Here is a 12,921-nt window from a genome sequence, read left to right on the forward strand (position 1 = left end):
TAACATATAATTGATAAATTAGTTTATAATTAATGAATTAGTTGATAGCAGTTATATCTGATTCGTGTAATTTAGATTTAGTTTGGTAAAATATAATTCAACGTATATTTAATTATTTTTAAATTAACAATGTAAATTAAATTGAAAAGATTTAGTTATCTAATTGAATTAAATTAATAATTTAAAATATATAAATTACAGAAAAATGCAAAAAAATTGTATTTATAATGAAACTATTTATTTAAATAAAATATATATATATAAAAAAAAAAACAATGCACAAGAATAATTCTTAGAAAAAAAACTCCAAACCATCGATGTGGAGTGTACATTAATTTTAAAACATTCTACATTTATTTCAGTTTTCGTTTGCTCGTTTGGTTAATACAATAGTCAATAGTTTGGTTAACAACCAAGCAAATTTCCTCTTAATAATATACATTTTTCTGTGATTTTTAAAATGTGTATTACCATTTTATATAATTAAATAAAGAATTTAATTATCATGTAAAATAAATATAAAAAAGAAATTGTAAGTATAATTTTAAAGATAATTATAATAAACGTTAAATATATCTAATAATTTAACAATTGTGATTAATTGATGTTAAAAAAATTATTTATATAAAAATCATAAATTAATTAAATCTTTAAATAAATATATTTTGATTTATGTGATAAAATTTAATTTTTTAATATTTTTTAAAGTATAAACTATTTTTTAAGATATAAGTAATATATTTATTCTATACCAAACAAAAAATAATAATAATATGTGTTTTCATATCCCGTCAAGAATAAAAAATAAACAACTTTTAGAAAATAAAGAATAAAAACATTCCACGTTTAAAAGTGAAAAAAAATTATAAGATTGAAATATATTTGAAAGAAATTTTATAGCACATATGTAAAATTAACATGGGTTTTTAATTAAATAGCTAAATAAATTTTTATTTAATAATTTATATTATTTAAATTTTTCTGTTAATAACTTAATATCACTTATCAATTGTCATCAAAATTATATTAAAAATTTCTAAATTTGTTATTACTAATAATGGTAAATATGGAGTTTTTTAAAAAAACATATTGAAAATTAATACAGTGTTTATAAAAAAATTATATTTTATTTTATATATTATTGCTAAAGATAAGATAAATAAGAACAATTTATTTGTAAAAGTATAAATAAATAGGAAACAATTTATAATAAACATTCAATTCCCTCGTGAAGCCATATTTATGAGAGCCAATAAGGTAGCAAACTTAGTTTAAATAAGAACAATTTATTTGTAAGAAAAAATAAATAGGGAACAATTTATAACAAACATTGAATTCCCCATATTTATGAGAGCGAATAAGGCAGCAAACTTATTTTATTTTTCATTAAGTCTTCGAATTTATTTCTTTTGGTATAAATCTTTGAATTTGCTTACAATTATTAAACCTCAATTGTTTATTAATTATGAAATTCCTAAAAACCAGAGAACCTTTTTATTTGGATAAAGCAAAGACATTTTTAATTTTTAATTAATAATGTATTTTCCTTGCTGGAACAAGCAAGCAAAACTATCATCAACTCCCTCCCTTTCCTTCTCTGTGTGTATATATATAGACCCACACCCACACCCACACCCACACACCTTCACCAAACCAACAACTCTTCTTCTTTCTTACTCTCTCGTTCTTCTTTCTCTCTCTTTTCTCACAACTGTTTCATGCAAAACCGTTTCTAGGGTTTTCACTTTTCACCATTTTCTCTTTCACAATTCAACAACAATCTCTCACTGCTCCTACAACTCTTCGCGATGGCAACGTGTAAGAAACTCATCAATGATCCCAATGGTGCGCGCTTCTCACTTCCTTTTCTCATCTATCTCTGTGCTCTGTTCAAATTCTTAGTGTTGGTGAAGTTCATCTTCAAATTTGCATTTCTTTGACGGTTATAGCTGAAATTTGATCTGCTATGAACATATTTGCTATCATTCGGTTCAGAATCGTGCTCTGAACATTTTGTTGACTTTAATTTTGACTTATTTTAATATTTTTGAACTTGAACTGTTTTAGCATTCGTATTTCACTGAATCGTATTGAACTTGAATTGTTTCGCATTCGTGTTGAACTTGAATTGCTGTAGCATTCGTATTTAACTGAACCGTAATGAAGTTGAATTGGTTAGAATTTGTTTTCATTGAATCGTATTGAACTTGAATTGTTTTAGTACTCATATTTCGCTGAATTCTATTGAACTTCAAATGACGGAAATCGTTGCTTGTAGTTTATGTTATTTGATGTGATTCATCTGCAATCTGGTCTTCTTTGACAGTTATAGTTGAAAATTGACGTGCTCTGAGCATTATTGCAGTCGTTCGGTTTAGAATCGCGCTCTGAACATTTTGTTGACTTTAATTTTTTATTTATTTTAATACTTTCGAACTTCAATTGTTTTAGCATTCGTATTTCACTGAATCGTATTAAACTTAAATTGTTTTAGTATTCGTATTTCATTGAATCGTATTGAACTTGAATTGTTTTAGCATTCGTATTTCACTGAATTATATTGAACTTCAAACGACGGAAATCGTTGCTTGTAGTTGTGCTATTCGATGTGATTCATCTGCGATCTGGTCTTCTTTGACGGTTACAGTTGAAAATTGATGTGCTCTGAACATTTTTGCAGTCGTTTGGTTCAGATTCGTGTTCGAGTCTTTTAACGGATTTTGTATTTGTATTTTCTTCATTTTGTTGACTTCAATTTGTGCTTTGTTTTTAATATCTTCAAAGTTGAATTGTTTTAGCATTTGGATTTCATTGAATCGTATTGAACTTCAAATCACCGAAATCGTTGCTTGTATTTATATTATTCGATGCAATTAATCTGAAATCTGGTGTTCTTTGACGGTTACAGATGAAAATTGCTTTGCTCCGAACATTTTGGACATTGTTCCTTTTGGAATTGTGTTCGTCTTGTTTTTTGGTTCTCTTCATTTTGTTGACTTTGATTTTTTGGTTTATTTTAATTTGTTCGAACCTAATTTGTTTTAGCATCAATCTCTAACTGAATTATACTGAAAGCTACTTGTATTTGTATTATTAGATTTGATGCAATTGACCTATAAATTAAATTATAATCTCGGTCAACTTTAATTGTTACCATCAAAATTTGCTGTGCTGAGTATTTTGGATCGCAGTTGTTTCATTTGGAATCTATTCTAATTTGTGTAGCACCAACACTTGAGATTGAAAGCTTGGCAGTGTTCGACACCAATACATGTGGTTACATGCAATTACTTCCATTTTATCATAATATTACTGGTGTCGATGTGTCTGGTGTCGTGTCCGTGTTGGTGCTTTAGGCTTGTAAGTGGTTAGGTTCAGTTCATTTTGTTGATTTCTTTTTCTTTTTTTATTACTATTTGTTTGAACCTGAAAAGCTCTGGCATTCCTCTTTGACTAAACCTTGTTGAGCTTTGACTTACAGAAATCAGTGCTTGCATTCTTAATTTCCGAAGTGAAATGCTGTTTTAGTGCGAAGATGAATATTCAATGTGTGAAGATGATGGAAATTGAGTTAGATAGTTTTTTATTGAGGACTGTTTCTGTATTTCCTCCTTGCTAGCACAAGAGTGAAGATTCTGTTAATTTTTGTTAACTGCTTATGTAAAGTAATACTACTAATTAGACCAACTACAAAAATTGATAAATATGAAGGTACGGTTAACTTATTGGAAGTTGAATATTTTTTTTCCTTTAATCTGATTGCAGATGTTGAGACTGAATTCATTGATGGTCTTATGGAGACATATCCTACACTGCAGTATTTAGATGGCTATCCTAAGGTATGATTACAAATATATGATAAATGTGATTATCCATGTATGAGAGTTCCTGAAGATTTTAATTTTAATTTTTTATTGTGCCTGAATGTAGGTGAAGGTTGTGTTTCGTGCGGATGTTTATCCTGGTCCACCGTATGATAAAGTTGCAGTCATATCAGGTGAGTGATCATGCATAGATATTCTCATACTGCTTTTCTGTTCTTTATTAGGAGTTGGATCATTAGGATCCCTGACTAATATCAAGGGAGTGGAATTATGATAGTTAACCATGTACAGCATATCTTAGGGTAATTTCAAATCTTTAGTTGCTGTATAATCACTTAGGGTAATTTCACATCTTTAGTTGTTCTATAATCACTTGGGTTTAAATAAGAGAGTGGTACTTCTGCATTTCATGCTGCAGGAGGCGGAAGTGGCCATGAGCCTGCTCATGCTGGATTTGTGGGAGAAGGAATGCTGACGGCAGCCATATGTGGCGATGTCTTTGCTAGTCCAACTGTTGATGCTATTCTTGCTGTACGATTACTACTTATTGGAAGAGATATGTATATCATACTTCTAGTTATTATAGACAAACCAAACTCTTTCATGGTTCTGATGCACCAATTATTATTCAAATTTAGGGGATACGAGCTGTAACTGGTCCCATGGGATGTCTTCTTATTATAAAGGTATAATTCGTTTTTCCTAGTGTAATATATTAGCACTTTGCCATCCCAAGTACAAGTTTTCACGATAGCACTTCGCTAGTATTTTTGTTAGCGAGGAGTACTAGAAAGCAACATGCTCTCTAATATGCATTTCTCATCACGGTCCATCCTTTGATTGAAATTCAAAAGAGTCCCTCGAAATTATGTGGGTCCCGCATAAATTTGGTATGACCCATATAAATTTCAACCAATAGAAGAGAGTGTGTCAAAAAGTGTTTTGCTAGCATATTTGTTTGCACATTTGTTAGATATCCTATCACTTGAAATTGTTGTCCGCCCTAATGAAGACAATAAGTAGTGAAAAGAACTAAGTTTTTTTTATTAAAATAATATTTGACAAGATGACCAATATACTGATGTTGCATCAAATCAGCTTTGAGCTGTGATTAGATATTGTGGTTTTTGCACAAGTTAGGTCAATTTATTAAGAATTATTAGGATTGTGCTTTTGTTTATGGATTCATAGTGTTCAAATTTGGGTGTTGATAGAACTATACTGGTGATCGTTTGAACTTTGGTTTGGCTGCTGAGCAAGCAAAATTTGAAGGTTATAAAGTAGAGGTATGTTGGCAATCATTTTTCTCTTTCTAATTAAAATAATAGTTTCTACTTGTGATATTTATTCTTCACTGTGCAGAGTGTTATTGTTGAGGATGATTGTTCTATATATCCACGTCCAGAGATAGTTGGAAGAAGAGGATTGGCAGGGACTATTCTGGTTCATAAGGTTCGTCCACAAAACCACTTCAATTCTTTCGCACTTTGTTTGGTTCTTCTGTACATAAATACACTTTAAATACTAATCATGTTATAATATCAGATATTTTCTTGAAATTGGCATTTTAAATATCTCTATGTCAATATGTTTTAATTTTGCAATAGTGCCAAGTTGTTATACACATTTAATATATTTTTTGTTTTGGGTGAGGCAGGTTGCAGGAGCTGCTGCCGCTGCCGGTCTTTCTCTTGCTGAAGTTGCTGCGGAAGCAAGATATGCATCTCAAAATGTGGGGACTATGGGTGTTGCTTTAAAAACGTGCACACTCCCTGGTAGGATTTTAAGAGAACGTTTGGGGCCATCTGAAATGGAACTGGGTCTTGGAATTGTAAGTTTCCTTTAGTTAGTTACCTCAAGATTAAAAAAAATAAACCATAAAACTCCAAAGCTTTTCTGGCAATGCAAAACTCACAGCCTAACCACATCCTTTTTTAAAAGTCCCCTCAGAAAGCTGTGAAATATTTTTACTCCTGAATAAATAAGCAATTTCAAATATGCCATAAGTTTTGTAATCTGAAATAAGTTCTTTCTGTTATTTTTCTTGTGGTTTTCAGCTAACAAATCACGGCTGTCTACTGCCCTATTCAGTTTTCTTAGTACTTCTCTTTCTTAATACATTACTCTTTAAATAAATTATGCAGGAGTTATTTGATATTGATAGGTTGAATTATACTATAAGTACTTGTAGTTTCATTGAATTTTCAATTAGATCCTTTAAGTTTTAAAAGTTTTTAATGGAGTCCTCATACTTCTAAATTTTTAAATAGATCCCTAACCACTAAACTCTTGTTGGTTTTTTATTAAATTATTATATAAATTTATTTGAAATCTTGGAAGCAATGCATAAACAAATGCAGCAATGTTATTTTTCAGTTGATCATTATATTGTATTATAAACTCTGTTTTCTTTTGGAAATTATGTCATCGGTGTGAAGTATCCACCGACTTTGCTGAGATTAATCTCCATAGGGGAACCTGGTTGGCCACCTTAAGAGGGTTCTCCCTTCCCAACCACAGTTTTTCCATCCACAAGGCTCAAACCCAAGATCTTGCTTATGGATCCGAGTCCAGTTCTACTCGGACGAGTTAAACCAACATAATGTTGGTATTATATACTCCGAATAGGTCCATATAATTTAACCAAAAGTGAATGATTTATTAAAAGTGACTCATTTAAAATAATTTACAATTATAAGGATAAGGATTCCATTAAAAGCATTTAAATTTGAGGGACTTATTTAAAAATTTAATAAACTACAAGGACCTATAGAGTATTTTAACCATATCTATATTCTAATTCCTAAGTGATTGAGGTTTGTCTTCACTGTTTTTATTTCTCATCCAAATTTCAATTTATGGTGATAACAACAAATGCTACCTTTTTACAGCATGGGGAACCCGGTGGAAAGGTGACTAATATACTGCCTGTAGATGAGGTGGTTTCTCATCTTCTGAAACAAATATTGTCCAAGGTATGCCACAATATTGTATGGGAAGCTCTTGTAAGATTAACATAGGATTAATAGACTAAAATAACAGAAAAACTAACTAATCCTAACTAACTAAACAGAAAATCAACACTTACATAACAATAACTAATTTGTATTATTATCCCTTTTCCTGCAATAAACCAGCAGAGGTTTAGATTGGTTCGTAACAGTATCCTCCCCCCCCCCCAATGCAGTGCAATTCTTGTTCTTGTGAGTGAGCAGCAATATTTTTCTTTTGCAAATATTTGCAGGAAACAGACTATCTTCCAATAACTCGAGGTAGCAGCGTGGTCCTCATGGTCAATGGGTAGGTTCGCAAATTTTGCTTGAGAACTTAAAGTATATTTTAAGCTTTGCAGTTTAATATGTGTATTATTATATTATTGGGACTGTGCACCGTCTCACTAAAACATTCATGTCTGTATATTTTGAGACTCCTAGAGCAGTGAGTTGGATAGATATTCTCATAACAAAACGTTGGTTAAAGATGGCATCATACTTGTCAGCAACAAGAGAGTTTCATTAAAAATATTGTCAGCAGTCATTATTTAATATATTATTGAAAATTTATTGGCTTTTTCAGATAGCTGTTGGATTCTTGAAGTTTTTTTAATCTCCCTTTAAACTTCTCGAATGGGTTGTAAATTCATTTTTAAATTTAAAAAATGTATTTTTTTTGCGTATATGTTAACTTTAAAGAAGAGATTTTCCAAACTCAATGAACTGTCATTATTTGAAATTGCAAATATTAGATTGGAAAATGCTATATTTTATTTTATTGATGTTCGGGATTGCTTTTGATCATAAAAGTTGTGTTGAAGGAGATGGTTTATTTATCTACACGATTCTTCAAATGCAGGTTAGGTGGCACTCCTTTAATGGAACTAATGATTGCAGCAGGAAAAGCAGTTCCTCAATTGGTGTTGGATCATGGATTAGCTGTTGATAGAGTATATACAGGGTCATTCATGACTTCTCTTGATATGGAAGGTTTGTTGCTATAGATAATGTCAAGGCAGTCAACTTTTCTTTGTGTTTCATTTAGCAGTTCTGATTATCATGTCATTTTCCCTCAGGTTTATCAATTTCTATCATGAGGTCTGACCCGTCTATTCTTCAACTATTGGATGCTGAAACCAAAGCTCCTTATTGGCCTGTTGGAGTTAGTGGTCAGTAATTTATTTTAACTGTTGTCATCAATCAATTTTGTTACATCAAGATTTCACTATCTCTTCATTTATTAATCTGTATTGTTCTTTGTCCATGAGGTGTCAGTTCGGTGGTAAAAGTTTGACCTTAAAACTTGGAGAGATGAGATTCAAATCGCCTCTGGACAATTGTAAATGATCATTAGTGCCACTTTAATTAATGACAATTTTCTCCTTCCCTAATTTGTTTTTTTAAGAAAAAACTGTAATATTCTTAACAACAAAATATACATTCAACTCTGATATTAATGAAAGCAAAATAATTAATTGCTCATTCGTTGAACTGTTGAAGTTGTTATTTCTTTCAAGGTGATCGTCCGCCTGCAAAGATTCCTGCTCCAATTCCACCGTCTCCTTCAGCAAATATTGTTGAGGTATATCCATGGAAATTGTGTCATTTCTCTTCTATGACATGTATCGATTGTAATATAAGAATCTAGTTAAGGACAAATCATGTTTAATAACAACCCTTTGAAGATGTTCACGTGGATTCTTAATCAAATTATGTGGGCATTACCTGACTGGGTTATCCAGTGGTTTTTCTGTTTTAGTTGTTCACATCTGCTGACTAGCATTTGATTTGTTTTATGTTTGAGACTAAGCTTTGTTATCTCTCTGTAGTTGGCTGCAATTTGGCATCTTTGTTGGTTTAATACTTTATTTCACTAGAAAGTTACACATACCTTGCAATAGCCCCATGTGTATACTATAGAAGTTAAATTTACATAATTGGATACTTCTAGCTCAAACTTTTGAAGAATTAAGAGGGTAATCATATTTCATGTGTTTAATATCATAATTATGTCCAACAATTCTTATTTCCAGTTACCTTGAGGCCGCACTTGGTTAACAGAAAATAGTGTTTTTAACAAATTTCAAGTTCAGCTTTTCTTGATATTTGATGCTACAGTTCAACTTCAACCATTTAAAGTCAATTCCCTCATACCACCAATTTATGTACGTTGCTAGAAGGCCACATCTAGAAGGAAATAGATTCTTTTCTGTCAGCAGTCCCCTCCTCCTCCCTCTCTTATTATGTATTAAAAATACTAATATAATTTGTGAAATCTGGTTCTATATTTGCTTTATGTAAGCCACAGAGCCAGCCTCTAAAACTAACTGAGCAAGGCCGACTTCTTGAGCTAGCCATTGTAGCTGCTGCAAATGCACTTATACATCTCACGGACACTCTAAATGAATGGGACAGTAAAGTTGGTGATGGTGACTGTGGGTCGACTGTGAGTCATATCCTCAAAATTGTCTGCTTATTTATTTTATAATTTATGTAATTGTTGATGTATCATACACATTACTTGTATCTGTTTTTTTTTTCTATAGATGCTTAAAGGTGCGAAACAAATTCTTGAGGACATAAAAAAGTAAGTTTGTTCTATATGCTGCTTAGCCGTAAGATATAATCTTGGGATTCTTGCTTAGCCGTAATGCTATAATGTCAAGTTCATGCACGGCCAGTTATTTGCTTATGTATTGGATTATGGGTTATATTAGTATTAGGTTTTTTTTTTTAAGGCTTTATAAATAACTCTGCCTTTAAGAAACTCTGCTAAGGTGGTTGCTGAAATAACATTGTTAATTTGAATTTGTCATAGCAGTCTGACCTGAAGAACGGTTATTTTTACAGTTACCCTCTGAATAATGCTGCAGAAACTGTCGGTGAAATTGGATCAACAATTGGAAAATCAATGGGAGGAACAAGCGGGATCATGTATGATTCCTCTGCCTTTTTTTAAGTTAAATTATTTATGCTGTCTGATTATTGTCAAATTCTCACCAGTTTTTTTTCTTCTTCTTTCAGATACTCAATTTTATGTAAGGCAGCATGTCTACAGCTGAAAACAAGCACTGATCCTGTTGTTACATCAAAACAATGTAAAATACTCTGCAAATCCAGTGGCATCCAATTAAAAGTTTACATTTATTTTTCCTTTCTTATATCTCGTTTTGGTTGGACTGTCTATCCCTTATGAGTCTTTTGATTCAGGGGCTGAAGCACTTGCGGCGGCCATTGCTGCTGTCAGTAAATATGGGGGAGCTAGGGCTGGTGACAGAACCTTGCTAGATGCCCTCATCCCAGCATTGTCATCGCTTGAAGAGGTGCTGACAATAGCTGTTCATTTGCTTCGTTAGTCCCATGACCTAATTTACTGTTACTTACTATGTTTTGTTTTTACAGAGACTAAATTCTGGCGATGATCCTGCCACTGCATTTCTTGTCTCATCCCAAGCTGCATTAGATGGAGCTGAGTCAACCAAGCAAATGCGGGCAAAGGTGACATTTATTTTTGTTTCTATGTTAAGTAAGGTGACAGTCTGACAGACGACGTTAGAAATTAGAATGATCAACGTTTGACAACTAATTGCTGACCGAAGGATAATGCATAATTGAAAGGATTTTTTATTGACTAATAAGTGCTAAACTATGACCAATTTCTATTTAATTATATAGATCAGGAGAGACGTGTGGTAATTTGTTGTGACAAAATGAAACAATAAATACTTGAGAATCGAGTAGCCTTCTTCCAAGTGAACCAAATCGTATGCTATTTTAGATATGTTTAGTTGATGATTTGCTCAAGTGAGCCTGATTTACTGGTTATTATGATGTGCAATCATTCTAGAGTCCTATATTTTAGACATTTTGTGGTGTTCGTGTTTCATAGCTTTTGGATCCTATCAAAAGCTCATTTTTGAATATTAACCATTAACCAAAGCAGTTTTAAAACAATGCTAACTAACAAATCATGATATCATATGAAAAATGCAACAGTTATTCCATAAGACATTATTAGTTGATCTGATAAAGAAGCTTATGCAGGCTGGGCGTACACTTTACGTGTCTCAAGAGTTTCAGACGTCAGTTCCTGATCCAGGTGCTTATGCCACAGCAGCATGGTACAGAGCTGCCGCCATAGCCATCAAGGATAAATGCAAGAGTATATAGTCGTCAAGGAAAAAATACAAGAGTTAAGCAACATACATAGCTGTTAATGCAATCTCCTGTTTGTGCGGATTTTGCCAAGTTTTGTTCCCCATTTTGTATCCTGTAACCATTGGGCTCTCCGCTTATGTCTTTTCTGTCTGCATAATGCTGAGAGAGCGATTGCTAATCACTGTTGTATACACCCAATTTTAAACTGGATTGATTGGATGTAAATTTGAAAACTCAATTACTACAATTGATTGACAATATACTCTTCTCATTGTGAGCTTATGATTTGTTTCTTGATTTTTTTCGGTTCAATTTTCCCATGGCTGATACTCAACTTTATTCCTGCATTTTCCTTGTGGTTTTGCTTTCATGTGTATAAGGAATATCGTTTTATATTAGATCATATATCTAACTATACGTACAGGTTGATGGAATGTTAGAATTTAGTAGAATGAAAGTAAAAATTAAAAAAAGAGGATTCGGATTTAAAAGGAAATGAAAATTGTATATTGCTACTCAAAAAAGCTTTTAATGCATGACAAATTAAATGGTTGCAATTGTCATCCATGTAGATTAAGAAAATATTCATGAAAGAATGAACATTTTCAACTAAAAAATAAGTAACAACGGAATCTAGGGTAGACAACCCTAACACCGCAAGGAAGGCTTCAATGCCATGTTAGAGTTGCTAATAAAAGTCCAATTCAGATATTACTGTCTAAAATAAAACTACACTCCAATGTTATGTTAGAGTTGCCAATAAATGTCCAATTTAGATATATTACTATTCAGAATAAAACTACTCGTAGTTTTAATTGCATATACTCTACTAAGGGACGGCTGCTCCCAAAAAGAGATTTTGGTCGTTTTGATGGGATATGAGTTCGACTCATAAGAAGGTAAAGTGTGAATCATTAATCACTTGTGTCAATCTTTGTTAACATTTTATGTTTTTTTTTTTTTTACTAAAGAAGGTTCATTGCTAACCATTAATAATCAATGGGAAGATACATCAGGTATTCTTTAAAAGTGATGAGTTAGGCCACTTTACATAATTAAAGAGATATTCTAGCCTAAAAAAAATTAAAAATGTGTTGCTTGATTTGCTTCTCTTTGGGTGGTAAAGAGTTGATAAGGACATTATGGTTCTGAATGTTGACGGTTGTGCTTTGTCTAATACCAAGACAACTAGTTTTGGGGGTTTGGTTTAGAATCATCAAATTAATTTGGCTTTTATGGAAATGTCTCGGTCGAATGTGCTTCATGTAGAAATCCAACCACTATTGGCATACATAAAGTTATGCTGGCAAATCAAGTTAAGGAGAATTGTTTGAATATCATATCCTTCTACGTGGCTCAGTTACTTACTAAGGGCAATAAGTGTTTCCACCATTATGCTTAACATGTTGGAGATTATTAGGGATTATATGGTAAAGGATTGTAACTTTGCTTTTTACCATACGGTCCAAGAAGCAAATATTTGTGTGAATATTTTTACTAATTGAGAGCTAATTGTTCGGACTCTTTGACTATGGTCATGAATGGTTATTTAATCTGTGAGATCAATCCTATTAATTGATGTTTTAGGTATGTCTTTTTTAAGAGTATAATTTATCGTTTTCTTTTTGTGAATAAAATTTAGGGTAGAAGAATGATGTATCAATTTAAAATAAAATAAAAAATCTTATGATTCATTGAATATTTATAAGAGAATTTATATTTATCTCTATCTTTTTTTCATTGGCCTTTATTTTTCCTATTCTCATATAAAAAAATAAATAAATAAAACTTTGGTCAAAAAGTGCAATAGGAAATGTAAAACTTTCAGTGACATTTCTAAAAATCTAATAAAAAGATACCCTCTTTTTAGAAAACTCCATTAGAAAGAGATCAATGTGTGGAGCAGTACCACAACTTGCTTATACATAAAAAAGTGGTCTGTACCC

The 12,921-nt window shown here is 31.8% G+C and overlaps 1 protein-coding gene across 4 annotated transcripts; it reads left to right on the forward strand.

The window, feature by feature from the left end:
• The first annotated feature begins 1,599 nt into the window (after positions 1 to 1,599).
• Positions 1,600 to 11,257, forward strand: LOC101489047 (putative 3,4-dihydroxy-2-butanone kinase). Of its 4 annotated transcripts, XM_073364379.1 has the most exons (22): positions 1,607 to 1,845; positions 3,226 to 3,360; positions 3,482 to 3,665; positions 3,766 to 3,839; positions 3,931 to 3,997; positions 4,243 to 4,355; positions 4,463 to 4,510; positions 5,039 to 5,110; positions 5,187 to 5,276; positions 5,482 to 5,655; positions 6,716 to 6,799; positions 7,069 to 7,124; positions 7,677 to 7,807; positions 7,894 to 7,986; positions 8,335 to 8,399; positions 9,120 to 9,263; positions 9,364 to 9,404; positions 9,668 to 9,751; positions 9,842 to 9,915; positions 10,028 to 10,140; positions 10,220 to 10,315; positions 10,862 to 11,257. In XM_073364379.1, exons 4-22 carry the CDS (start codon positions 3,795 to 3,797, stop codon positions 10,985 to 10,987), a joined length of 1,716 nt encoding a protein of 571 aa, XP_073220480.1. In that variant the 5' UTR covers positions 1,607 to 1,845; positions 3,226 to 3,360; positions 3,482 to 3,665; positions 3,766 to 3,794; the 3' UTR covers positions 10,988 to 11,257. The 4 variants fall into 4 exon arrangements, 3 of the variants coding, with proteins under 3 accessions (XP_073220480.1, XP_027193566.1, XP_004513324.1); XM_027337765.2 differs by lacking the exon at positions 3,226 to 3,360; XM_004513267.4 differs by lacking the exons at positions 3,226 to 3,360; positions 3,482 to 3,665.
• Positions 11,258 to 12,921: the final 1,664 nt, after the last annotated feature.

This window comes from Cicer arietinum, chromosome 8 (genome assembly GCF_000331145.2).
Source record: "Cicer arietinum cultivar CDC Frontier isolate Library 1 chromosome 8, Cicar.CDCFrontier_v2.0, whole genome shotgun sequence".
NCBI lineage: Eukaryota > Viridiplantae > Streptophyta > Magnoliopsida > Fabales > Fabaceae > Cicer > Cicer arietinum.